We start from the raw sequence: 27,201 nt of genomic DNA, 5'->3' as shown, positions 1-27,201 counted from the left end.
TAAACTGCCATGTCCGTGTGGAGTGACGTCGGAACATTTAGATTTTTCTCCAAACTCCTTTCTTTAAAGCAACCTCATATTAACAACAACAACAACAACAACAACAACGTCGTCTTGCTGTATTGGAATATTTCTCTCCGAACACGTGTTGCAGGTGAAGCGCTTGAAAAAGGACGAAGATGGAACGAGCGAGAGAGAGAGAGAGAGAGAGAGAAGTACAGTTCTAATAAACAACTCATATTTACAACTGCAGGAAAAAAAAGAAGGATCCCGAACACAAGGTCTGGTTCTGTGCGATTAATACGGCTTGTTTTGGAGTCTGCCTTTTAAATGTGACCTCATTTAGGGACGTGTGCAGCCAGGTTCTGTCCTCCTGCGAAATAACAAGCTTTAATGGTGATTAATGTGGAACGGTGTGTGTCTCCACATCCTGCTGAGCTGTATTCTTCCTTTCCGCTCTCTACAGACTTCCTTTTTTAAAGTTCAGCAATAGAGGCTCACTGTTGCAGAGGCGCGCAGAGGAACAGCTGGCTTGTGCGAGCTCCTGTTCTGTCCTCCGCGCGACTGTCTAGCGTTCACTCCGTTTGATTACCACGGCGATCCACGAGTGGAAAAGAAAGAGAGCTGGGCTCTGATTTATTCGGTTATTATTCGTGTGATTTTCTGGATCGTGATTGGTCAGGAGGTGTTGATTGACCCTCTAGAACAGGAGCTCGGGCAGTAACGCCGCTGCACGTCGCAGCTTTATTGATGATCGGTGCTTCCATTAGAACAAGTTATCGTTTCCGTAGTAACAGCTCGTTGACAGGGACACGTGCACGGCGGACGCGCCACGTACATTGATTATGCAAGATGTGTATTATGTAACGTGTGTGGAAGGAGTCTCCAGTGTCGGCGCTTTGTAACAATAAAGCGCCGACTTTAAGTTTTGTGACATCAAAGCGGTGCTTTCTTTTTGGTCTTATGAACATGAAGAGAGAGGGAATAAAGAGAGGGAATAAAGAGAATAGAGAGGGAATAAAGAGAGGGAATAAAGAGAATAAAGAGAGAGGGAATAAAGAGAGAGGGAATAAAGAGAGAAAGAGAGAAGGAATAAAGAGAGAAAGAGAGAGGGAATAAAGAGAGAATAAAGAGAGAGGGAATAAAGAGAATAAAGAGAGGGGGAATAAAGAGAGGGAATAAAGAGAGAATAAAGAGAGAGGGAATAAAGAGAGACGGAATAAAGAGAGAATAAAGAGAGAGGGAATAGAGAGAGAATAAAGAGAGATGGAATAGAGAGAGAATAAAGAGAGACGGAATAGAAAGAGAATAAAGAGAGAGGGAATAAAGAGAGAATAGAGAGGGAATAGAGAGAGAGAATAAAGAGAGAGGGAATAGAGAGAGAGGGAATAGAGAGAGAGAATAAAGAGAGCGAGAATAAAGAGAGGGAATAGAGAGAGAGAGAGAATAAAGAGAGAGGGAATAAAGAGAGAGAATAGAGAGAGAGGGAATAGAGAGAGAGGGAATAGAGAGAGCGAGAATAGAGAGAGAGAGAATAAAGAGAGAGAATAAAGAGAGAATAAAGAGAGGGAATAGAGAGAGAGAATAAAGAGAGAGAGACTAAAGAGAGTGAATAAAGAGAGACTAGAGAGAGGGGATAAAGAGAGAGAATAAAGAGAGAGAGACTAAAGAGAGTGAATAAAGAGAGACTAGAGAGAGGGATGGTGAGGGAGCGAGTGTTTATAGCTGCTATAACGTGAGTGAGAACAGGAAGGAAGTCGTTAAGCGGGTGTAATTAATAAGGGATGAAAAGCATGGCGTGTGATTGGATAATGAATAGGAAACGTGTAATCGCAGGTAAACTGCTGTGAAAGACGTGCTGTTGTAGGGAGATGATGGACTTCGGCGTGGTAACAGTAACGCCGCTTCGTCACGCAGTGATGTCAGCGTTTTCCAACACGAGACTCGTCCGCGTTGTTTCCGCTCTAAATCAGTGCGTGTAGAGCTCAGAGCGAAAGCTGTGTATGAATGCAGTCAGGTGCATGTGGTGCTCTGTGACCTTACGTGACCTTTTGTCCTGAAATTCAAGATCTGAAGACCTTGAGACATAAAATGACCTTCAAAAGTTGTACACGATACTTTTAGCAGCAATCTCTTAGCTCTGTTCTCGAGACCTGAGTGATGATGGTGGACTGGATGTCTTGCAGGACTGGATGTCTGGTCTGGGATGATGGAGAAGGAGGAGGAGGAGGAGGAGTGGGAGGAGGAGGAGGAGGATGAAGAGGTGGACATGATGGTCAGGTTCTTGGTACCCAATGGCGTTATAGAAGGCAGGGCTTTATTGGAGGGAAGGCACAGGAGTCTGAGGTATATTTAAAGAGCACACAGACACCACGACTGACCATTAGTGCTGTTCCTCAAGTTAGTCTGATCACCTGTCTGTCTGTCTGTCTGTCTGGCTTTTGGCTGCCATGTTGGCTCGGGCGCTCCTGAAGACATCGCTGCTGCTGTGGCTGGTGCAGCACACCTTACAAGGAGGTAAGATGCGATGTAGGAGGAACTCGTCCTGCTCAGGTAGAGACCGAACAGAGGTGTGTGAGGTTTAATAAATCCCAGAGGAAAAAACTCTGAACTGCAAAAGTCACAACGTCGTTTTAGTTTGTTTTTAGTGAATGGCCTTTTTCTTACAATAAAAAAAATCGAGATAATGACGAAAGTATAACTGGGTATAATTTAAGCGTAATGTAAAACAAATTCAATGAGGATTTCATTTTTAAAAAAATACTTCAGATTCGTTTCTTTAACGAAAAAAAGGAACTTATGAGGAAAAATAATGAAAAATGATTAGAAATAATTCATATATTTTAGTTTGTTCCTAGTGAGGTTGTACAAGCGGAATAAAGCAACAAGGAGATACGTGTGTTCAGACGTTCCGTTAAAATAAATTGTTAGTTATTGTTATTTTTAAGTTAGCGTTTTTATCACACTGATACATGATAAAAAAGGAAATTATTATTCATTTATGTAAATTGTGCACTTGAATTATTCCTAAATTACAGATTAGATGTTGGAAAATAATTCCCCAAATAATTTTGAATAATGTTTTGAATAATTACGGATAATAGTTGTAGGTTTTGCAGGTAATGACGCGGTGCTGCTCAGGGTTTATTTGAGAGTAAATGAAACCAGACTGAAGACACGCGCAGGCTTTGGGAAGTGAAGATGACTTTAATATTAAATAACTTTACTCATTAAACACTAAATCTAAATCTCCACTCACGCTGAGCGTAGTTTTATTTTCAGAAAGTGACCAAAATGGATGTATAGCTGCATCACTTATCAAGCTTTAAGAACCTCTGAGGTTAGTGCGGAGAGAGAAGAAGGTCTGAGGAGAAAAAGGGAGTTACTGGGACACGAGGTCGGACTTTTTCAGTGGGGGAATAAACGGTTCCTCAAGGGTTCTTTTAGTTGGAACTCTTTCTGAGAGGGAAACACACTGCTGTAGGGTTCTACACAGAAGCTTTAAGGATTATAAATGGTCTTTTATTGATTTTTTTTATATGAAATGTTTTACATAATGCGTTTTATACAATATATTTAATTCAATTCAATTTTATTTGTACAGCGCTTTTTACAATACACATTGTCTCAAAGCAGCTTTACAGAAATATATAAACACGGTATACAGATATTAAAGCCGGTGGAGACGGTGGTGAGGAAAAACTCCCTAAGATGTTTTAAGCGGAAGAAACCTTGAGAGGAACCCGACTCAGAAGGGAACCCGTCCTCATCTGGGTCACAACAGATAGTGTGAAAAAGTTCATTATGGATTTATATGAAGTCTGTATGGCCTTAGGAGCAGCCGTAGTCCCAGCAGTCTGGAATTGGAGTAGATTTGAGCTCCATCCAGAGGTACGACATCCGAAACGGATCAGGCAGGTCCGGAGAGCAGAGAGGATCAGGATCTCTAGTATCTCCATAAAATCGTGTGTGACTCGACAGAAGGAGAGAGGGAGAGAAAAGATGATTAGGACTGTGCTTAGCGTAACAGAAAGTCTAGTCAGGGTAGGCTTGAGTAAACAAATACGTTTTAAGTCTAGACTTAAACACTGAGACTGTGTCTGAGTCCCGACGTCTGTGGTATAAAATAATCGTTCTTAAATGAAACTAATAAATAAAATGGAGGCGAAAGACGTAAGCGAATAAAAGGAGGAACGTATTCTCGGGAAAGGATAAAAACACTACATGCTATTTACAAATGTTTTATATTTTATATAGCGTATGATGTTTTGTGAAAGGTTAAAGTAAAAAAAAAAAAACCCAAAAAACAGACAATGCCGAATCTACCTCTGTTCTATTTGATAAGAAAACCTGATTCGTAATACAAATACAGATTTACCGGTTATTAATAATAATGATGATAATAATAATAATAATAATGTGCACTCGAGTTGAAATCGAACAGCATTGTGAAATTTTCCTCCTCAGTAAATACTCGACACAGCGATTTAGGATTTATTCTGTGATGATGAACAGATTGTTGTGGATTAAAACAGATTTGTTTTTTGTCACTAAATTTATTTATTTACTGAAGAAAATTAATCTAGCAAGCAAAAGCTAACCCAAACAGTAAACACTTAAAGCTAAGCTATCGTATGAACTCTCATCTAGTAAGTAGAGTCTTTCCTAGTCAGCTAAAACTAATCTAGTGACCAAAAACTAGCGTAGCAAGTGGCTAATTCCCTAGGCTAATCTGTCAAATGATAGCTTTAACACAGCGAGCTAAAACTACCCTAGTGTACGAACGCTAATCTAACGTATGAACATTAGCTAACAATTAAAAGGCGGAGTCAATCACAGCATGCTCATTAGAATGTTAGGCCACACCTATTAGTCTCGAATCAGAATTATTAGTGAGTTTAGCTGGAATTTCGGCGCTTTATGACGTTTATATATTTTTTTATTTATTTAAATGTCTTTAATGATTAATGTATTAATGAATTGTGATATCTTTGATGAGATAAAGTCTTCAAACAGTTCTGTGTCAGATTTTGTTTGATACCTGCAAAAACCAAAGCAAGCAAAAACGACCTTTGGAAGAGGTTAACTCGTAAACACGTCTCGGTGACTTGGACACTTTCCAACTGACGCAACTGCTCCGTCTTTCATGTCCTGCGGCGATGTGGCTCAAAATGTGACGACCAGCCGTGAGAGCCGACTCTCACGTCATACACCATCCATCCGTTTGTCTGAGCGTCCGTGCGCATCAATGGCAGCCTGTCTCCCGGCGTGTGCTGACTCGGCACGCAGCCCGGCCCCGTCAAACTGACCGCCAAAACTCACGCCTTCATCCCAAAGACGAGAGATGCACGTGATGCTCGGAGCCGAGGAGAAAATAAACACGTGCACTCGTGCGCTCGTTTTCATTACGTGTGGACATCTAGACTTCAGAGTCTACAGACGTGTCTGCTGTGTTACTGTCTTGCATCTCAATCCCTAGAACACGTCTGTCACATCCACGCTTTTACTCTTACAGCTTGCACTTGTTTAATAAATGAACTGATGAACTAATTTAACTGTTTTAACCAGGAGTCGGACGTCAAGCTGGAGTGCTGGGGAGACTGGCCCCAGGACGAGGTAAGTCTTTAGGTCACGTGTAAAGACCAGAGTGTCTACTGAGAAACCTTCGCTTATCAGATCTCTTGAATTAAGTATAATTATCCTAGCACTGATCTCATGAGTTATTATTCCAAACTTGATCTCGGTGGTTATTCTCAGTATTCCCGGAATTATCTTAATTCTTACTCCAGTAATTATTCAAGTAGCCTAGTAATTAACTCAGTAATTGTGTAAGTAATTATTCCAGTAATTATTTCAGTAGTTATCTCGGTAATTATCTCAGTAGTTATCTCGGTAATTATCTCAGTAGTTATCTCGGTAATTATTGCAGTAATTATCTCAGTAGTTATCTCGGTAATTATCTCAGTAGTTATCTCGGTAATTATCTCAGTAATTATCTCAGTAGTTATCTCGGTAATTATCTCAGTAGTTATCTCGGTAATTATCTCAGTAGTTATCTCGGTAATTATTGCAGTAATTATCTCAGTAGTTATCTCGGTAATTATTCCAGTAATTATCTCAGTAGTTATCCCAGTAGTTATCTCGGTAATTATCTCAGTAGTTATCTCGGTAATTATCTCAGTAGTTATCTCGGTAATTATCTCAGTAATTATCTCAGTAGTTATCTCGGTAATTATCTCAGTAGTTATCTCGGTAATTATCTCAGTAATTATCTCAGTAGTTATCTCGGTAATTATCTCAGTAGTTATCTCGGTAATTATTGCAGTAATTATCTCAGTAGTTATCTCGGCAAGTTGCCCAGACCCTGAAGCAGTAAAGCATCCCCACACCATCACACTGCCTCCACCATGCTTGACCGTAGGTATGATGTTCTTTTTGTGGAATTCTGTGTCTGGTTTACGCCAGATGTGACGGGACACCCGTCTCAGACAGTTCCACTTTCGACTCATCAGTCCACAGGACATTCTCCCAAAAGGTTTGAGGATCATCGAGGTGTGTTTTGGTGAAATTCAGACGAGTCTTAATGTTCTTCTGGGTTAGCAGTGGTTTTCACCTCGCCACTCTTCCATGGAGCCGTGTTCCCCCAGTGTCTTTCTGATAGTGGAGTCATGAACAGTGACCTTTATTGATGCAGGAGAGGCCTGTAGGCCTGTTCATGCTGCTGAGAAAGTTCTGTGTAAGTGTAGATGTGATTGAACAGGGTTTGCAGAAATCAGGCCTGGTTGCGTCTCGTTCAGCTGAACCCCATTATCAATGCAGTGTCATAGATTTGGGGAATTAATAACTACGGGGGAAAATACATTTTCACACAGGCCCCATTGGTTTTGGAGAACTTTTTTTGCTACAATAAATAACATCATTTAAAAATGGTATTTTTTGTTTACTCAGTTTGCGTTTGTTTTTATCTTAGATTTAGTTAAATTTAAACAGTTTAGTATGAGATGTACACAAAAATCAGGATAGGGACAAATACTTTGTCACTGCATTGTGTTCTAGTAATTATTCCAGCACTTACTCTAGTAATTATCTTTATTATTATCTTTATATTATATAAACAGATCAGTAATTATTTCATTAGATATATCAGTACTCATTACTGATCTTAGTAGTTCTCAGTTGTCCAGTAATTTATCACAGTAATTTATCTCAGTAATGATCTCAGGATTTATCTCAGTAATTTATCCCAGTAATTTATCTCAGTAGTTACCCCAGTAATTATCTCCTCAATATTTTATTCTCATATGTAATAATTACCTCAGCAGTAATTTCAGTATGTTTTTGTACTAATTCCAGTAATTATCCCAGTAGCCCAGTAAATAATTGGGATCATTTCTGAGATAATTATTATAACAGTAGTTTTTCCATTAATTATCTCTTGGAAGATACCCGAGAAGTCCCAGTGTAATATTATTATTATTATTATTATTATTATTATTATTATTAATAGCAGCCAGGATTTCTCAGATAGTTATCTCAGAGATAATTAACGGAATAAGTACTGATATAATCATAGAGGTAATTATATTAGTGGGATAAGTCTCTGTACTCCTAGCAAAACATATGGAATAATTATAGAGATATTTTTTGGGATGACCGGTTAGATAACTGCCAGGATAATTACTGGAAGTTCTCAGTAGTGCACATTATTCTAATATTTATAGTACCACCACAATGCTCAGTGATTATGGCCAGTAATGATATTTTCCCTCCTTTTTTTTGTCTCGTTGTACCTTTTCTTGTCTTCATCAACCTCATGTCTTACTCCTCAGGTGCTGGTCTCGGTGTTCCTGGTACTGCTGGAAAGCCTGGAGGTGTGTGTGATGATCATATTCTCTGTACTGTATTTATTATGTAAATAATTTCTCTTCATTAATTTCCTGTTTATTACCTCTTCGCTTTTTCTCTCTCTAGGAGCTGGTGTTCTCGGGAGCCGTGGCTATGCAGGAGGAAAGCCCGGAGGTAAGGGTTTCGTGTTCTTAAAGACGGCTAATTTGTGAAGCTATACTCATTTATTTCTCTCTGAAATGTTCTCCATGTTCTCCGTTTTACACAGCTGGGCGTTATCTCGGAGGTGAGTTGACGTTGTTAAACCCGGTATGGTGGAGATGGTGGTGATGGTGGTGATGATGGAGGTGATGGTGGTGGTGGTGGAGATGGTGGTGGTGATGATGGAGGTGATTGTGGTGGTGGTGGAGATGGTGGTGGTGGAGGTGGAGATGGTGGAGGTGGAGATGGTGGTGGTGGTGGTGGTGGTGGAGGTGGTGGTGATGATGGAGATGGTGGTGGTGGTCGAGATGGTGGTGGAGGTGGTGGTGGTGGTGATGGTGGTGGAGATGGTGGTAATGGTGGTGGAGGTGGTGATGGTGGTGGAGATGGTGGTAATGGTGGTGGTGATGGTAGTGGAGGTCGAAGTGGAATGCGTTTATAAAGAATGATGTGTTTGTGTTGGTTTTCCTCAGGATTGGGATACGCGCCCAGAGGAGGACTGAAACAAGGATACGGAGCTGCTCTGGGAGGATACGGTAGTAAAAATAAAACTACATCAGACGCTGTATGCGTACTAATATCTAGTGTCGTACGTTTCATATCCTGTATGCATTCAAACTTAAAAAAAACGCATCTTTTTGGTTCTGCTGTTTCTAGGTGCTAATCTTGGCGCAGGACTGGCACTCGGGAACGGCCTGGGAGGGCGAGGTGAGAGAACACCTGGGGTTTTTGTTTTGTTGGTTTTTTTTTTTTGGCCATTTTTAGGCTTTTAGGCAAAATTGATAAATTTCCTGTCTGATTTTTGTTCCAGGATACACCAATGGATACAGATATCAGCCAGGTGAGTGCGTCGTCTCTTTATGTAAACGCACATTTGCTAAACATCATCTTGTTTCCGAGTTTCTCAACTGATCTAATAATCTAAAAAACAAACAAACCCCGAACTCACATTGTGACATGACTGAAGTATTACACTGTTCCTGCGTACACCCCAAAGTGGATTATTTCCACTTTCCACTTTTAACATTAGGATTTAAACGATTTTTCTATTTATTAAAAACCGAAATGTCATTTTTGACTGTCACTTTTTAGTTACATTTAATATTGTCGGATATCTGCAAAACAAGTTCCTGTTGTCACTTACGTTACAGCAGCTATAGACACTCGTTCCCTCACCAGCCCTCTCTCTATTGTCTCTCTTTATTCCCTCACTTTATTCCCTCACTTTATTCCCTCACTTTATTCCCTCACTTTATTCTCTCACTTTATTCCCTCTCTTTATTCCCTCACTTTATTCTCTCACTTTATTCCCTCACTTTATTCCCTCTCTTTATTCCCTCACTTTATTCCCTCACTTTATTCCCTCTCTTTATTCCCTCACTTTATTCCCTCACTTTATTCCCTCTCTTTATTCCCTCACTTTATTCCCTCACTTTATTCCCTCACTTTATTCTCTCACTTTATTCTCTCTCTTGAAATTGCTAAGACAAAAAAAAATCGTAGCTTGTTACAAAACTTAAAGCTGCAGCTTTACCTCTGACGCTGGAGCTTTGACGCTCAACCCATCTTCTGACCAATCAGAATCCAGAATTCGAAAGTGATCTGGGATAACGTTGTGGATGCATGCTTATTTATTTACTTTACACTCACGTTCGATGTACTCGTGTTTTGTTTTTTTTTAGGTTATGGTGCTGGAGGTTATCCTGGTGCTGTATATGGTGAGTGAATAAGTTTATTACTTTATTATCGCCGCATGGACAGCAGTAACAGGAGGACGTCAAACTCATGGGTCAGCTACGCGTACGGTAGCGGCGAATGGACCGAATAAAAGCTCCTTATTACTTCGAGCTCACTTTGTTTGTGTTTATCGCGTTTATCGCACTGATCGCGCTGACTGATGACGTAAGCGGAACGTAGTAGCTTTAGTTATCTGTAGGTCTGTCGCTAGAGGATCTTCATCGTGTAATCTGACAGTTTTGGAATTCAGCCTGGATTTTTGGGATCTCGTAGGGTGTGAAGAGTAATGAAGTGCCTTGATACATGCAGTGTTGACACAATTTCCACTGAAACAGGAAGTCAATGTGGGACATATTGCGTGGCTCCTCCCCCTTCTAAAATAGCCGATAGCGTTTAGCTTACCTCAAAGCCCAGGCTAAGCCGTACTCGACTGTTAGTACCGTGGGAAAAAATGTCTGTTGCAAAGCCGTGAGCTGGCAGAAATACTTCCTTCTTCACAGTGAATGAACTGAAGCCGTTTCCTTCTTAGCCAGATTACCGTAATCGGTTAGAAGCACGCGCATTCGAATAGCCAAGGACAAATTTACGACCAGCGCTTGCTGATACGATCTCTCTCGCGCGACGACGGCACCTTCGGCAGGGCGATTTTTATAATATCGGCGGCGGGACAGTTCAGATTTTAGAGAGCGTTCTTTGGACAGAAAATCTGATGAGAAGCTGACGTGCAGAACGATGTCGTCGGAACTGCTGAATACCGGTGCTAGAGAGAGACCGTCCATTGTGAATCTTCTAAACGCGAAATTTGTCGTTGTTTTGGAATTTTGATTTCATGGGGATTTTAAAGACCGGCTTTCCTAATAAATTTGTTCGTGTCTTGATCACTTCCTGTGAGCGTATACGTTCTGCGAACATCTCGGTACAAACCTTACAGAGTCACCGTGAAGGACAAAAAAAAGGTCTTTATTTAAAAACGGGAAATATGTTCTTTCTCTGTATGGTGCTCACTGTTTGATGATTGCAGTTCTTCAGAAATGCGGTTTGTAGGTAACAGTACCTGTGTGTGCCACTGGTAGGCGCTGCAGGAGGAGGCACACCTGCAAGAAGCGGCACTAAAGGCTACAAACCGGGTAAAAAAAGAAGTTAAAAAAAAAGCCTGGGCATCCGTTTGTCTCTGGTCTTTTTTTCTGTAATGTTTGTATACGAAGAGTCCTAACAACACCTCGCTTTTACTGCATGCATCACAAATCACATCACCTTGGTTTAAAACCATGCCGACACTCGCTTTTGTCTGCAGGTGTGTGTGTGTTTGTGTGTGTCTGGGGGGGGATGTGTGTGTCTGTTTTGAATCACACTCACATTTGCATTTTTTTGTTCACGCACAAGCCTTTGATCCTCCTCTGAACCCCAAGCACCAGGATTTCCAACGTTCTCCATGAAACAAATAAAAAATTTTTAAAAACATAAAAGGCCCTGGTACAGATGTTTCCCACCAGGTCACAGTGTTGTTCGTTGGAGAACGTTGGATCGGTGTGTCTTTGTCTTTGTTCTCTTAAGCCACGTCACTTCAGCATTTAATCCAAACGGCAGTGATCATTTATTTATTTATTTATTTATTTATTTATTCTCTCTACAGGAGTGCATGGCAGCATCCTTTGTGTGTCTTCCGAGTGTGTTTCCGTGCTTGCGCTTTCAGAAGCAGCGTGAATGCCCCCCCCCCCTCAAAAAACATGAGACTGAGTTGTTTGTAAATATCGTAATGTAAAACAGAAGCATTGTATGACGTGTTTGTGATATTCAGGATACGGTGGAGGACAAGTGTCACCTCCTGGACCAGGGTTTAAAAGCAACGGTAACTCTACACTCGCACGCCTTTTACCTCATTTCTCTCGTTTACGACTTCCTCTTGCGTACTTGGTGTCTAGGGTGTCACCTGCATGCTTTTAGAAAGTCACGTTGTGAAAAACTTTATTTATAAACCGCAAATTTATTAAAAATTTGTGTAAAAGTAATCAAAGCTGCTTAAATGCTGCCTGAATTGCAGCCTGGATTTGATCAGTAAAGCGTTATAGATCTTTGTGGCATAAAATACAGTAAATTAATAAACAGACAAACAAATGAATGAGTAAATATAAACAAAAAAGCTGCTTCACATCTTTAAGTTTAATAAATTGAATATGGAGAAAGCTGAAGCACGAGATACGCTGTAGTGTGAAGAGTTTTATAAATTAGTATTAAAAGTTTGAGTAAATTCTGACGGCTGTGTGTTCAAATCTTCTGCGCATTGCGAACAGGTTGTAGTTTGATGTAGTTTGATGTAGTTTGTTGTAGTTGTAGGCCATGCTGAGAGCGAGAAAACAACAAACTGTTCTCAAGCCATTTGGTTAAAATGGTGTTGTGGTGTTTAGGATTGGGGCCAGGAGTGGGCAGGCCCAACGGACAGGCCACAAAGCCGTCTAAAGCTGGTAAAGTTCTCTCTCATCCTTCACATAAGCATAATCATGAAATATGTTTAGATTTCCATCCTGTATTTGTGCTAAATGAAAGACACCAACAAACTCCTTACTACTATAAACGTTCCATACTGTGGATGTATTCTATCTCCACGTTATTCTTCTCTCTCCACGTCGTCTTGGTTTGAGGACCAAACTTTTCATGAACCTCTCGGTTCTTGGAGCGTTTTGGTGATGCCGGTTCTGATATTAGGCATTCGAGGAACTTGTGGGCCTGGGATTGTTCCAGTCTCAACAGGATCTTGTTCTGCTTTTGTTCCACCCTGCTTGGTTTTCATTTTCTCTCCGTCTTCACAAGTGAAGAAACATCAGAGTTCCACATCAGATCTCCAAAGAAAAAACCACTGATTCTAAATGTCTTGGTGATGCTGAACTTTCACCGACCATTTATGAGTCACGATTTGGAGAGTTTTTGGTCCGTTTGTCCTTGTGGTTAAAAAAAAGAAGCAGCTTGATGCAGTTGTGATTAAACCCTGAAATGAGAACAGTCTCAACACCGAGCTGCTGGAGATCTTCATCTCATCAGTTTCTTTCTAGTAACATCACAAAGCTTGAACAAATTAAGGTTCAAAACTTTTATGTTGCTCAAGATTGTGGACTGTAAAGATTTGTGGATCTCCAAAGGAAGAACCATTTGTTCAGAGTGGTGGTGGATCAGGAGTCTATCCCAGTAACGCTGGGTGTGAGGCAGGAATACACAGGCTATTTAGAGTTGTGGAGTTAATCCATCTACTGGTATGTTTGTGGGAACCCGGAGAACACGGAGGAAACCTGCATGGACTGTAACCCAAGTTCAGGGTTGAACCAGGGGCCCTGGAGCTGTGAGGCTTCAGGAATAAGCACTGATGCTGAACATGTTGGTGAGAAGTTCTTGTATGGATTCATGAAGCAACATCTCACCTAGAACCCTAAAGCATTATTTGGTTTGTCTCTCCAAGAGAACCGTTAAAGGTTCTATACAGGGTCATACAACAGAGGTTTTCTCTATCAGAGATGATACTAAGTAGAACATTCAGAAACAAAGAACATTCAATGATCCAAAGAACACTTGAGGACCTCAAGATTGTTGGCATTCAAGATTTGTGGACCTCTAACGGAAGACCTACTGATACTGACAGTCTTGGTGAGACGATCGCAAGCCAAACTGTTAGGACCAAAGGCTTGGATGGGAACATCTACAATTTCCAACCTAGAACCTAAAGCATGCATGTTTCCCTCTCCGAAAAGTTTCCAAATAGACCCTTAGGAAATGAAGAACGCTTAAAGACCCAATGAACCCTTGAGGAACTTTTCTTTTTGAAGAGTGTTGGATGGAGCAGCTCTTCAATTGATACTAAATTTGGATCGATTGGTTAGACTAGTCTAGAAAGAAGACGAGTCTCCAACATCCTGTGAAAGGTTTTGAAGTAACTCTGCCCTCTTGGGGAATAACAATGGCGTTTAAGGTGTCCATTCTGCGTCATCAATAATATATGATGTCAGAAGTCCTGGCTCTAAAATGTCCCACAAATTTATTCTCCTGGTTCTTTTGTAGTTTGGACTGGTCTTGTGGTTTTATGGATTCCATCAGCGGTCACCAGGTGGCATTGTGACCATTGAGGAGGTGTGCTTGTGGGATCTGGAGCTCGTCTACGTTTCATGTAATCAATCGATGATCCATGTGCTCCTGCTCACTTCTCTCAGTTAAAATTTCATTTGGATGAAGGATGGAAATATTTCGCTTTTGTAAACGTTGTGTTTTCTGTTTCTCTTACGTTTTTGTTGCATCTTGTTCTTCATTCTTCTACAATAGCAGCGTTCTCTGTGTGAAAAAGTGTCTGTACATTTTGACTCCCAATACAAACCGTTTCTTATGGGTGTGTGTGTGTGTGTGTGTGTGTGTAGGTAATGGGTATGGAGGAGGATTGCCCATTGTACAGAGACAGAAAGGCAATGGTAAACGGTTTCCATCTCCTGTTTTCATTTATGAACTCTGGGCGATATATCGATATAATTTGGATATCATGATTAATGATTACGTGATACAGGTTTCTGAAATATCGTTGGTACATTGATGTATTTTTTTTTTAAACGTTTTTAATCATTATAAATTAAACGATACTGAATGGATCCCAGTGATTTGATGTAATTAAAAAAACCCCTCAGTTTAACATTTAATACATCGTGTATCATAGAGAAGTCCTCAAGTATCGTGATTATGATCTTTTTGTCATGTCGCCCAGCCCTACTCTGAGCTTCAATATTAAGACGCTCTGTGGATGCTCTATTTGCATCTTTTATAATCATAAAGACAAAGCGTACGTAAAACGTAGAGCATAAATCCATTTCATTCTCACGCGAGAAGCCGTACACACGTGTGCCAAATGAGTCAAAGCTCAAGTACGACTGCTTCCGAGAATTATTCGTGGGTTTAGAGACGCCGCAGTGATTCGCAGTCGTTGTTCGCTACCTCACCTGAAGTTTCGGAAACACTACGACACAATCTTCTGCGTTCGTAAACATGGAAGTGAGTGCGCAGTTCAGAGTTTTCCGTTTAAAATGTGGTAAAAGACGTGAAATTCTCAGTTAGTTCAACCCCTGGGTGTGACATGACTCAACACCGCATGAGCGTCCAATCTACACCTAATAAACGTACATTAAATATATGTCTGATGTCACAGGTCATAAAGTAATCACTTTAATTTCTGCTGTAAATGCTACGATTTGCTTGTTACAGCTTTACAGAGGTCCTGCCCAATCCTGTGCAAGTGTAGAACATTATATAATGTAGACGTGATGATATGATGATATGATGATATGTTGTAGACGTGACTTGTTGTGTTAAATGTGGTAACTGTTGTTGTGGTCTTCAGGAATCCGTCCAACCCCAGGAGTACCAAACGGACACGGTGCTCTGAGTAACGGTAACGCTCTGCTCTCTGTGTGTCATTACGTATAGATCAGCGTTTACTCGGCTGCAGTCCCGTGTGATTGGAGTGTCGCACAGTTTGGTGATTTTCCTGCTCACATGACTGACTCGAGGAGGGAAATCACCAAACCTCAACTTTCAAACACAGGAAAGAAAGAAAGAAAGAAAGGAGGGGAAAAGAAAAGCGTAATATGAGCAAAGCAGTAAGGAAGGGGAAAAAGGTGTGGGATGGAGAGAAAGAGAGACATTAAAAGGCAAAAAAGGAAAAAGACAGGAAGAAAAATATATAGTGAGGGAAAGGAAAGGGAGAGAAGAAGGAAGGACAAGAGAGAGAAAGAAAAATGAATTCAGGAAGACAGGGAGAAAAACAATGGCAAGAAATAAAAAAACAAACAAACAACAAAAGTGAAAGAAGAAAGGGAGAGAGATTGAGATTCAAAGTTCAAAAGAAAGAGAAGGATAAAAAAGTGAGAGGAGGTGAATGTGAGCAAAGCAGAGAGAAAAAAATACATTTGAAAAACGGCCGGGTGTGCGTGTGTGCGCGAGTGTGTGAGCGAGTGTGTTTGTGTGTGTGTGCGTGCGTGCGTGCGTGCGTGCGTTTGTGTGTGTGCGTGCGTGTGTGTGCGTGCGTGCGTGCGTGCGTGTGTGCGCGTGCGTGCGTGCGTGTGTGTGTGCGCGTGCGTGCGTGCGTGTGTGTGCGCGTGCGTGCGTGTGTTTGTGTGCGTGCGTGCGTGCGTGCGTGTGTGTGTGTGTGTGTGCGTGCGTGCGTGCGTGTGTGTGTGTGCGCGCGCGCGAGTGTGTGTGCGAGCGTGTGTTTGTGTGTGTGTGTGTGTGAATATATATAAAGCATATTCATACAAACCCAAAACAGATTTCATAATTCTCCTTGAAAAGCAATTTTCACAATTAAAATGAATTAAATATTAATTTCATAATTATTCACAATTAGCATATTTCCCTGTAGGTTACCGTCGAGGACCAGTAATATCCAACGGAGGTAAAAATCATCTTGTTTCTTCGGTGGACATAAAGGACTTTATTCGCAATATAAGTGACATTGTTATGGAGTATTAAAGCCATTTCTAAGAGGGAAAATGAAGAAAAGAAAGGGATTATTATTTATAATTAAAAAGGAGAAAAAGGGGGAATATGTTTTGCATGTGTGAATAGATATAACGGAGAGTATAACTGTGGAGAGATCCTGAGTTAGATGAGGAATCTGGCGTCAGTTTATTGCTATTAAATGTGATTGTGTGGTTATTAAACCCGTGTGGTGGTGTGTGTTAGGGCTTGGTTCTGGAGCAGGCGCAGGACGTAATGGGAATGGAGTTAAAGGAAATGGTAAACCCGCATGCCCGTGCTCTCCACGTTGCTATTTTATATTGTATATTGTCATTTATTTTAGTTTTGTTGTTGATGTATGTTGGCAGTGTGCAGTCCGAGCGATCGCGCTGCACTTCACCATTAACTAATAATCTGGTGTGTAGGTTACGGCCCACGGCCCGTCTCTAACGGAGCGTCTAATGGATTTAATGGAGTGCCTAATGGAGTGTCTAATGGAGGTTTAAGTAATGGTAATACATCTCATTTCATTCTGATAAATAATTCTAATGGGTCATCAGTTTTGAGCGACCGAGCTGACATGAGAGAGAGAGAGAGAGAGAGAGAGAGAGAGAGATGATAAAAGTCCCATGGCCGTGTCATCACTTCATCATCCTTACACTTATAAAGATGGTGGTAAAGAAAGGATGCCCGCTCATTGCTGAAATGCAGATTACAGGAAGGAAGGAAGGAAAAAGTGGAGAAGGAAAGAAAATGCGAGGAAGGAAGTGAAGGAACGGAAAGAAATGAAGGAAATGAAGAGAAGAGAGGAATAATGAAACAAAAGGAAGGAAGGCAGTGAAAGAAGGGGCGAGGGGAGCGGAAGAAGAAAGTAAGAGAAAGAGAGGAAGACAGCGGGGGAAGGGAGAAAACGGAAGATGGAAGGAAGAGAAAGAAAGAGAAGAGAAGGAAACCGGTATGAGCAGAAAGGAAGATGGAGGTGAAGGAAAAGGAAGAAGGAAAGAAGTGAGTGCTTTTGTTTTCAGTACGGTTTTGAACTGATTGTTCTCTGTATGGTGTAGGAGGAGCTGCGTCCCGCGGAAACGGTGCCAAAACGACTAAACCTGGAGGTAAAACCTCCCCTGTAAAGTGTGATGAGCTGTCGGGGAGAACGCATGGCAACCGAGGGGTTTTAACATCCTAAATCTCACACAGCAATCAGGAAACCCCAACCTGATCTGTGTTAATGATAGAGGATTTAGAGCTGTAAAAACCCACCTACACCTGCAACTACACCTGCAACTACACCTGCACTGGCACGGAGACGTGCACCTTACATCATCCTCTACATTTACACCTGCACCTGGAAGTACACTTACACACAGTGCACCTGCACCTACACCTGCATGTACACCTACACCTGCACCTGGAAGTACACTTACACCTGCACCTACACCTACATGTACACCTACAACTGCACCTTCACCTGCACCTGGAAGTACACTTACACCTGCACCTACACCTGCATGTACACCTTCACCTGCACCTGGAAGTACACTTACACACAGTGCACCTGCACCTACACCTGCATGTACACCTACACCTGCACCTGGAAGTACACTTACACCTGCACCTACACCTACATGTACACCTACAACTGCACCTGCACCTACACCTGGAAGTACACTTACACACAGTGCACCTGCACCTACACGTGCATGTACACCTTCACCTGCACCTGGAAGTACACTTACACCTGCACCTACACCTACATGTACACCTACAACTGCACCTGCACCTACACCTGGAAGTACACTTACACACAGTGCACCTACACCTGCATGCACACCTACACCTGCACCTGGAAGTACACTTACACATAGTGCACCTGCACCTACACCTGCATGTACACCTTCACCTGCACCTGGAAGTACACTTACACCTGCACCTACACCTACAACTGCACCTGCACCTACACCTGGAAGTACACTTACACACAGTGCACCTGCACCTACACCTGCATGTACACCTTCACCTGCACCTGGAAGTACACTTACACCTGCACCTACACCTACATGTACACCTACAACTGCACCTGCACCTACACCTGGAAGTACACTTACACACAGTGCACCTGCACCTACACCTGCATGTACACCTACACCTGCACCTGGAAGTACACTTACACACAGTGCACCTGCACCTACACCTGCATGTACACCTACAACTGCACCTGCACCTACACCTGGAAGTACACTTACACACAGTGCACCTGCACCTACACCTGCATGTACACCTACACCTGCACCTGGAAGTACACTTACACACAGTGCACCTGCACCTACACCTGCATGTACACCTACAACTGCACCTGCACCTACACCTGGAAGTACACTTACACACAGTGCACCTGCACCTACACCTGCATGTACACCTACACCTGCACCTGGAAGTACACTTACACATGGTACATATCCACCTGCACCTATACCTGCATGTACACCTACAACTGTGAATACACCAACACTCAAACACGCACCTGAAACTACACCTGCTCCTGTGGATCCACTGCTTCATGGTCACACGTGTGCATACAGCATGTCCTACACCTACCTGTAGCATGTTTGTGTGAAGTGTAGATCATTTTACCCCACAGGATGGTCCAAGAGAGGTATATGGAATTGTTTCGTATGTAGGTGGTTAAAATTCTCTGCACCATCCTCCGTGGTAACATCATCTCCACCACACCATGCTGTTTTGCTCCACAGGCTCCCGACTGATCGCTCACGGCAACAAACGAGCCACGGTTTTCTCCTATTCATTTCGTAACGTTAATGTGTTTTACACGCTGTGTTATTGTGTGTGACAGGGTACGGCCCCGGCGTGTATCCCGGAGCAGGCCTGACCAACGGCTACGGAGCGGGTATGTACCTGTTCGACTGATAATAGACAGATTATAATCAAAAGTCTTGTCGTGTGGTGAAGTTCTGTAAGGAGACGTTTCTTTTAGCATGTATGGAAGGAGTCTTCAGTGTCAGCGCTTTGTAACAGGAACGTTTGTACGAACACCAACCAATCATCTTTGTGCATGCATGATATAATGATCAATCTTCATATAGCCAATTCATTTTAACGTAAATAATAAAAGAACCTGATCTCATCTCATAAACGTGAGCAGAAATTCAAACATGTGATGCGGTTGGATTGTAAACGTTCTTGATTCAGATTTTGACACAGTGCCTCATGTTTTCACTTAAGCGTCATCATTTCCTGTACACTTTTCTGTCATGTCTCCACCCCCTTCGTTTTCTGTAATAAACACTTATGTTGTGGATCAGGTATTGGCCCAGGTGTGTACCCACAAACAGGTCGAGTGGGCAAACAGACAGGTAAAGCCATTTCCTTTTCTGCTTCTTTTTAAAGTTTGTTTATATGTTGATTTTTTTTTTTTTATCCTCCTGTTCTTTACACCTGCATACTGGACTTTTTTTCCCGCCCCAACGCTTGGGGAAATCAAAAATATTTCTCCACCACTCACCTTTTTACACTGAAAGAAACTCTGTTACAAAAAAAAAATGTCTAAATCCAAACTCCGAGACTTTCATCAGACAGTAAAGCTGTGTCTCAAAACACACAGTACTGGTCCACCATAAAGGTGCGTTCACACACACAGCGGCGACAAAGCGACCGGAAAACGTTCATTTTGAATGTTTGAATGTCATTCTGGCGACGGCGAATAGATGTGGGCGTGTCCAGCGATGTGACAAAGTTGAGAAAAGTTTAACTTTATGCAAATATGGTGGCGACTTGGTGCAGCGACTACCAACAGGAGTGAAGACTGTAGAGCGCGTGTGATCCGTAGCCACTCGGGATCACTAGCAGAAGCAGCGCCATTGCGGCAGTAGCCAATTAGCTTAGCTTGGGATCTTAGCGCGTTTAAAGCAAAAAAAAAAACACACTCACTTTTTGCTGCAATCGAGAAAAATCCCAGTGTAGCTCCTGTCTTGGGTGAAGCGTCCGGCTTGTTGCTGCTTCGGTGTCCGGGAACGAGCTCTACCGAGCTGGACGCTTCACCCAGGAGACACAGAGGCCATGCCCGAAGAGCTGTGGTTGGTGACTTGCAGCGATGAAATCACTGCGTGTGTGAACGCACCCTAAGTGATACTCTATTTCATACTATGACAAATATGTGTCATGTTGCTTCATAATGTGTGTTTAAAAGATATCTACTCGCGTATAGTATCTGTGTCACAAGTTCAAACGCGATGCAGTAAGATAAACTTTATTTATTATATACCCTTAATAAATATTATACCCAGTGTAACGCTCAATTATGTTTCATAAATGTTTAACACCTACATTTGAGACGCGAACTGTGTATGTTATAATACACAGTTATTATAACGTATCATAGCAGATTTATGAACATGTGATCTGACATCATGAAGTCAGACGCTCATAAACAAAGTGATATGCATGTAACTGTAACTACTTAAGAGCACTCATACAGACTTATGTCCTTATAGTCATAAGCAATGTCACTGGTGCAATATATAAACTGCTTATGAGCCTCAATAAGCTCTGTAAGCCTGTTGATTAAATCTTGTAGTGGCCTGGTATAACACTCTAAACGTTTAACCCCTTTAAGCCAAATGTGCATGTTATAATGCATTATAACATGCAGTAAAACACACTAGACTAGCGCAGACGTATTATTACGCATTATGACCCGTTACACTATGTATGCACATGTTCGTAAACAAAGTGTTACGTATGTAACTAAAACTTCTTACTACACACTCTTTATAAGAGGTGTTAGTGGTGCAGTTTGTAAATATTATAAGCCAAAAGCATGTCTGTCTATAAACTGCTCGTGAGCCTCAACATGCTGACACAACACTTTTTGTGTGAACCAGCCGACTAAAACCACATGTCTTCGTTTTGGCTGCTCCCTCAGACCACGGGTTTTTTTTTTTTCTAAAGTGGTGTTAAAGCAGAAATTAGTCACAGTTTCCATTAGAGGTTCATAAAGATAGAGTCACGTCCTCTGCACGTCTTTACAACCCCTTGTGTGATCAGTAAACGCTGACCGAAGGGACGAAAAGTACACACAGTGCTAACAAACACACGCAGAGTTCCACAGAATTATTATGCAGTGATGCACATGGAGAGAAAGGTCAGAACACACAGAAAGGTCATGCATTACTGCAGGTAATGAATGCATTCATAAGTCATTATAAATGTGCATTATAAGGTGTTTTTTTTTTGTAAGCTCTATAACATGTCATGTACACAGGATTCGTGTAAAATATTATTGTGGTTTTCTTACTTCACTTTATAAAACCTGTTTTTAAAACCAAAGACACTTCATTGATGCCTGCAAAAACCGCACATAATGCCCTATAATGCTTTATAAACATGAGGAGTTGAGTACAGTTTGAGAAACCAAAGGTATTTTGTTATAATGTATTATAACTTGGGGTACAGGTAGTATATCAGCATCTGTTCGATAATGTTTAGTGTTTTTACGAACATAGATTATACAGCGTTATGTCACCTGACACACAAGAAGTTATTACATAAAAAAAAAAAAAGTTATATACAATTAAGGTCTTGAAGTGTGATCAGTTTTAAACGTTATGCATTATAAAGCCTTATAACAGCTCTTTAATGGCTTTAGGTGACAAAATCTCAATGAATGAGACGTTGTAAGATTTCGTGAAGTGAAAGAAACTCATGAAACTGTGCTATGAACTGATTATAATGCGTCATGTCACCTGGCAATACAAAGTCATTTAAGCGTGCTGTTTAAGGTGTTCTGCATGTAACTCTAACGACTTATGAACAGTTATACACCCTTACGCCGAACATCATAAAGTATTACTATATATGTGCTATACGAATATGATTGTTATGAATGCACAGGAAGGATTACAGACTTACACGGAATCGAAAAGATGCTTTAGCTGCTTGGTGAACATGTACAGCCTACATTATGAATTGTAATGTAACTAATGTAATGTAACCCCTTTTCCCCCACCCCACCCCCTCCTCTCCCCAGGCTATGCATATGGCGTTAACGGATATGGCGATGGCTATGGAGCTGGTGAGTCTGATCATGGCTTTATAACGCTCTCTCCTGCCATGTTACTAACAGTGCTGTAATGACATGTCGGGAAAAACCTACGTCACCTCGAGTCATAAATTCTTACAGCATTTCTTCCTAAAAGCCTTTACAGCTATCATGAAATGCTTATGTATGTGTCAGAAAGCCTAATGGACTGCGCCCTTTGGTAAAAACGTTCCCTCATCATACCATAAAGACATTTGCAGTGGAAGCGAAGTTTTCAGGATCAGTTCAGGGGCTCCGTAAGTACAAAGAAATAAAACGTAAAACCAGGGCGGCGTAGAATAATACAACTTCTAAGAACAACAGAAGTGTTTTGACTTTATACAGTGTGTTTATATAAAAAAAAAAGAAAAAAGAATCAATTAAAAAATTGTGTAAAGTGCATGTGGGTTGATGTGGTGTGTGTGTGTGTGTGTGCACGGGTGTGTTTTGGAGGTCCAGGTTATGGAGGTCCAGGACTGGGACTGAACACTGCTTTGATTGCTGGATTTGGACCTGGACTTAGTGCTGGACTAACCTCCGAGGCCAAGGCTGCGAAATACGGTACGGTGAGAAGTATAGAGAGTGCAGCTAGGGCTGAGCGATATGATTAAAATATTGTATCATGATATCTGAAGGCAGTCTATTATTCGATATTATACCATCATGTCGCACTGCCCTGTGCCACTCGTCGTGATTTCCCAAATTCTGACAAGCTGATATAAAATCCACAAACCTTTACAAACTATCTGTCAATAATCTATCAGAATTGAGGAATAAGTCACGATGGGGCTGTTATAGGAAAATAATCAGCGATGAGAGGTGTGATGTGACGCGCAGTGCGAAACGATAACGTATTAGAACGAGCGCATTCATTATAAATAAACCTGTGTCTTGCAGCTGAACTACTATCACAGCCCTGTGTGTGTGTGTGTGTGTGTGTGTGTGTGTGTGTGTGTGTGTGTGTGTGTGGGATGGAGGACGTGGGAGACAGATGAACTTTGATGGAGCTTCAGGGCTCACTTTATTTCTTCAAGCGCTTTTCACAACTTAAAAGAAAATGAAAATAAAACACAGTCTCAATATTTCATAGCTTTTGCCTCATTTGAGTTCAACTTCAATTTTAAAGCTCACGCTCCATGTGTGCGCTTGTGTGTGTGTGTGTGTGTGTGTGTGTGTCTCTCTCTCCCTGGTTCATGGCATTCACTGAAAGGACAAACTAAGCACACATAAGTACTAATACTCTGGCAGTAATAACACACAGGTGAGAATCATCACACGTTACCTGCCGTCCTCTCTGTTCGAAGCTGCCTCTCGACCACGCCCCCGCTGCTATAGACCTATATAAGTTCCATGGTTGATCCTCTTTTTCATCTGTAGGTGGCGCTGGTCCGGGTGCGGTGATCGGCACTGCTGCAGGTCAGCCCGTGGTTTCTGCTGGTCTCGGCACTGCAGGCAAATCAGGAGGTTATGGTGGAGCTTCTTACGTGGGACAGCCAGGTGGCCTTGGAGCTGACGCTAGCCTCGGTAAGCCCACACGGTTATGGTAGAGGTGTTTAGGGGTGTGTGTGTGTGTGTGTGTGTGTGTGTGTGTGTGTGTCAGCATACCTAAACGATTGTTACGCCTGTGTACGTTCATCCGATTCAAACGATGATGTAAAACCTCTCAGTGCGGAGATTTGCCTGAGGATTTGACTCTGTGCTGCAGCCCTGGAGCTCAAGTGGGAATGAAAAGAAATATATATATATATCATAGCGATATAACAGGAAGAAGGTGTGAAAACAAACACTGCTCAAGTCCTCATGGATCTCCAACACATCCATAAATTTATCCTGCACACCTCTAAACACACCTGAACCACACGATTAGATCTTCACTGCCCCTGACTTCCTCTCTCGGGTGTGATTAGAGCTGGAGCGGAATAATAAAACACACGAGGTGGAGATTTCCGAGACTGGATCAGTTAGATCTAATACAGACAAGTTGTACTGAAGCTCCTCTTCCTTCTCTTCCTCTTCCTTTCCTCTCTCTCTCTCTCTCTCTCCATCTCTCTCTCTCTCTGTCGCTCCCTCTCTCTCTCTCTTTTTCTATTGTAGGTACTGGTGGAATCCTGGAACCTGTGACTGGTAAATTTTCGAAATCTAAACAATTTCAGCCTCGATCTGTGAGAAAACAAGTTCAGTGACTAATCATATAAAGCATGCGCTCATAATGACATCATTTCCCGTGCAATGGGCTAGCAAAATGAGAGCTTCTGACTCAAATTGATTGTGTGGGAGGGGCTTATTCCCTCTTAATGTAGACTTATTCCCTCTTAATGTAGACTTATTCCCTCTTAATGTAGACTTATTCCCTCTTAATGTAGACTTATTCTCTCTTAATGTAGACTCATTCTTTCTGTATGTAATGTAATTTTTAAATTATATATATATATATATATATATATATATATATATATATATATATATATATATATATATATTTATATATATATATATATATATATATATATGAACAGATTATAGCATGATTATTTACAGCAGACTCATAACTGTGTGTGTGTGTGTGTGTTTTTGTACAGACGGAGGAGCCGGTCAGCTTCCCTATAACGGCGCACCGGTGATTCCTGCCGGACTGGAAGGTCAGTCAGAGAGAATGGAGGACGTTAAATAATCTAAAATCTTATTGAATGTAGATGTAATGATGAGGAGTGAGATGTTGATGGGGTGTGTGTGTGTGTGTGTGTGTGTGTGTGTGTGTGTGTGTGTGTGTGTGTGTGTGTGTGTGATCAGGTGATAATGGCTACCCGTATGGAACGCAGCAGCTCAGTCTAGGAGGTAAGATGGCGGACAGTAAGTGTGTGTGTACAATATTTCTAAACGTTACTCACCGTCACGTACACACACGTCAGACCGGATAACGGCCGTGTCTCAAAATGTCGACATTTCAACAATAATCCAGGCGTCAACGTTAACGACGGCCCGATGTAAGTCACCTTTTAAATAAAAATATAGTATTACTGACTTTTTTTTTATCCCTGAAAAGTCCAACAACGTTCATGCAGCTCCTCGATGCCCTGATAACGAGCAAATTAAAACATTCATTTATTTACAGTATATTATTATTGATTTTTTTTTTCCACTTTTCAGGGTTTAACTTACACTTTAGATAATCTTTTCAGACGTCTGAATGAAGTTAAGATAAATTCCAGACGCAAGTCATGAAGAATTAATTAATTAATTAATTCTTTTAATTTTACTTCTTTAATTCATACCCTTCAAATAATTGTGTGCTTCAGTCATTTTTTGTTGTTGTTTTATATATATATATATATATATATATATATATATATATATATATATATATATATTAACGATTTTATTTTAAAAAGTGAAACTTCATACAACTTTTATGAACACAAATAATAAAATACAATGCAATTATGTTTTATTATTATATTACTAATATTTTAAAGTAATACCATTAATAATAATAATAATAATAATAATAGTATCTATTTTAATGTAATACCATTAATACTACAACTACTACTACTAATAATAATAATATTACTACTACTAATAATAACAATAATATATATTTTAATGCAGGTTATGGAGCAGCCCTTGGAGCTGGAGGTCAAGGGTCATACAGAGGTGAGGGTCACAACCTCTTTGGTCACACTAACGTCTCTTGGTCTCTCATAATCGCGTCTAATCGATGCTTTAAGCTTGATTTTGGATGTGTTTATCAACATTTCCTTATTATTGCTGTAGGAAAAGACGGCAGCAAGTACGGCGCAGCTGGTTACTACGGTAACGGCGTCAAAGGTGAGAAAGAAGGAGGGATTTGATTTCCTTCTTTCCTTACTTTATAATACCTGATTAGTGTTTTTCTGTATTTCGCTGTGTGTTAATTGTACAGTGTGCTTCATGTCTGCGTGTCTCACGTGGGATGTTTTTCTCTCACCCTTGCTGCAGGCTGATTTCCGGGCCTCTGAGGTGTGACCCAGTGTGACGTGTTTTTGTTTTGTTTGGTTTGGTTTTCTCCTTCATCCCTCTTCCTGTTCTTCACTGAAGTGTGTGCACGTCTGTGACCTGAATGTTGTCGTGTGTTAGTGCTGATCCGGAGCTTTTCGTTGTTGTCTCCTGCTGTCTCTGTGTGTCCATGCAGTGATTGTGATGTGTTCGCTGTCGTGTTGTTTTGTTTTTTTGGGCGGAAGTTTTTGTCTCACGCCCTTTCCTTGTCTCTGTATCTAACTAAAACCTCTTGAGCACTACTTTTTGGTTGTTATTTTGAATTCTTAGCAACACTAAAAGCATCTCCTCACTCACTCTTCTCACGAGTCGGTCTGTTGTCTTACACGAACATTACTGAAGGGCTGAAATTAAACCACGCCTAAACCTACACCATCGGTTGTTCTGTCTGATTAGGCCTTTTCTTATCAGAATATCATGCCATCTAACCAGACAGAGGAGAAGAAAAATCTTTCAGACCTCATCCGTTCACAGGAAGCAGCATAATTTCCTGTCTCTCTCAGCACGCTGGTTCAGCAGCAGATTAAAGACGATAAGTGCGTACGATAAGACAGTCACGAAAGAAAAGGATAAATCTCGTCAATAGCAGCTCCTAAAGAACTTCATGTTCACTCATAATTTGAGTAAAAAAGCAGGTTTTCGAATGTTGTATATTGGGATTTGTGAGTTATGAGGAGGTAAGGGGGAGGTTTCTAACTATTTTAATTAAAGTTAAACCTGTCGAAACAATGTAAAGACAAAATCTGGAAAATCCAGTAAATGTACTAAATGTACACTAAGCACAAAAATCTGTTTCTCGTCCTCTGTCAGAA

The 27,201-nt window shown here is 41.2% G+C and overlaps 1 protein-coding gene across 3 annotated transcripts; it reads left to right on the top strand.

The window, feature by feature from the left end:
* The first annotated feature begins 2,223 nt into the window (after positions 1 to 2,223).
* Positions 2,224 to 26,631, top strand: LOC128604024 (uncharacterized). Of its 3 annotated transcripts, none has more exons than XM_053618804.1 (29): positions 2,225 to 2,517; positions 5,569 to 5,616; positions 7,830 to 7,871; positions 7,972 to 8,019; positions 8,114 to 8,131; positions 8,520 to 8,582; positions 8,704 to 8,754; positions 8,858 to 8,887; positions 9,729 to 9,764; positions 10,857 to 10,910; positions 11,582 to 11,632; positions 12,189 to 12,245; positions 14,178 to 14,228; positions 15,146 to 15,196; positions 16,166 to 16,198; positions 16,489 to 16,542; positions 16,689 to 16,775; positions 17,325 to 17,372; positions 19,112 to 19,165; positions 19,581 to 19,631; positions 22,304 to 22,348; positions 22,814 to 22,915; positions 23,732 to 23,878; positions 24,449 to 24,478; positions 24,934 to 24,993; positions 25,145 to 25,189; positions 25,964 to 26,008; positions 26,129 to 26,182; positions 26,333 to 26,631. In XM_053618804.1, exons 1-29 carry the CDS (start codon positions 2,451 to 2,453, stop codon positions 26,335 to 26,337), a joined length of 1,527 nt encoding a protein of 508 aa, XP_053474779.1. In that variant the 5' UTR covers positions 2,225 to 2,450; the 3' UTR covers positions 26,338 to 26,631. The 3 variants fall into 3 exon arrangements, with proteins under 3 accessions (XP_053474786.1, XP_053474779.1, XP_053474772.1); XM_053618797.1 differs by having other exon boundaries at positions 2,226 to 2,517; positions 22,808 to 22,915; XM_053618811.1 differs by lacking the exon at positions 8,114 to 8,131 and having other exon boundaries at positions 2,224 to 2,517; positions 22,808 to 22,915.
* The last annotated feature ends 570 nt before the right edge of the window (positions 26,632 to 27,201 follow it).

The sequence above is a fragment of the Ictalurus furcatus genome, chromosome 2, assembly GCF_023375685.1.
Source record: "Ictalurus furcatus strain D&B chromosome 2, Billie_1.0, whole genome shotgun sequence".
Classification (NCBI taxonomy): Eukaryota; Metazoa; Chordata; class Actinopteri; order Siluriformes; family Ictaluridae; genus Ictalurus; species Ictalurus furcatus.
The sequence above is the reverse complement of the archived record's forward strand: the minus strand, read 5'-3'. Positions and strand labels throughout refer to the sequence as shown.

Excerpts from the sequence above, each read along its gene's own strand:
- LOC128604024 (XM_053618797.1), top strand. The coding sequence starts at position 2,451 with ATGTTGGCTCGGGCGCTCCTGAAGACATCGCTGCTGCTGTGGCTGGTG. Across the intron at positions 2,518-5,568 it reads GCAGCACACCTTACAAGGAG|GAGTCGGACGTCAAGCTGGA; the intron begins GTAAGATGCGAT and ends TGTTTTAACCAG. Across the intron at positions 8,583-8,703 it reads AGCTGCTCTGGGAGGATACG|GTGCTAATCTTGGCGCAGGA; the intron begins GTAGTAAAAATA and ends TGCTGTTTCTAG.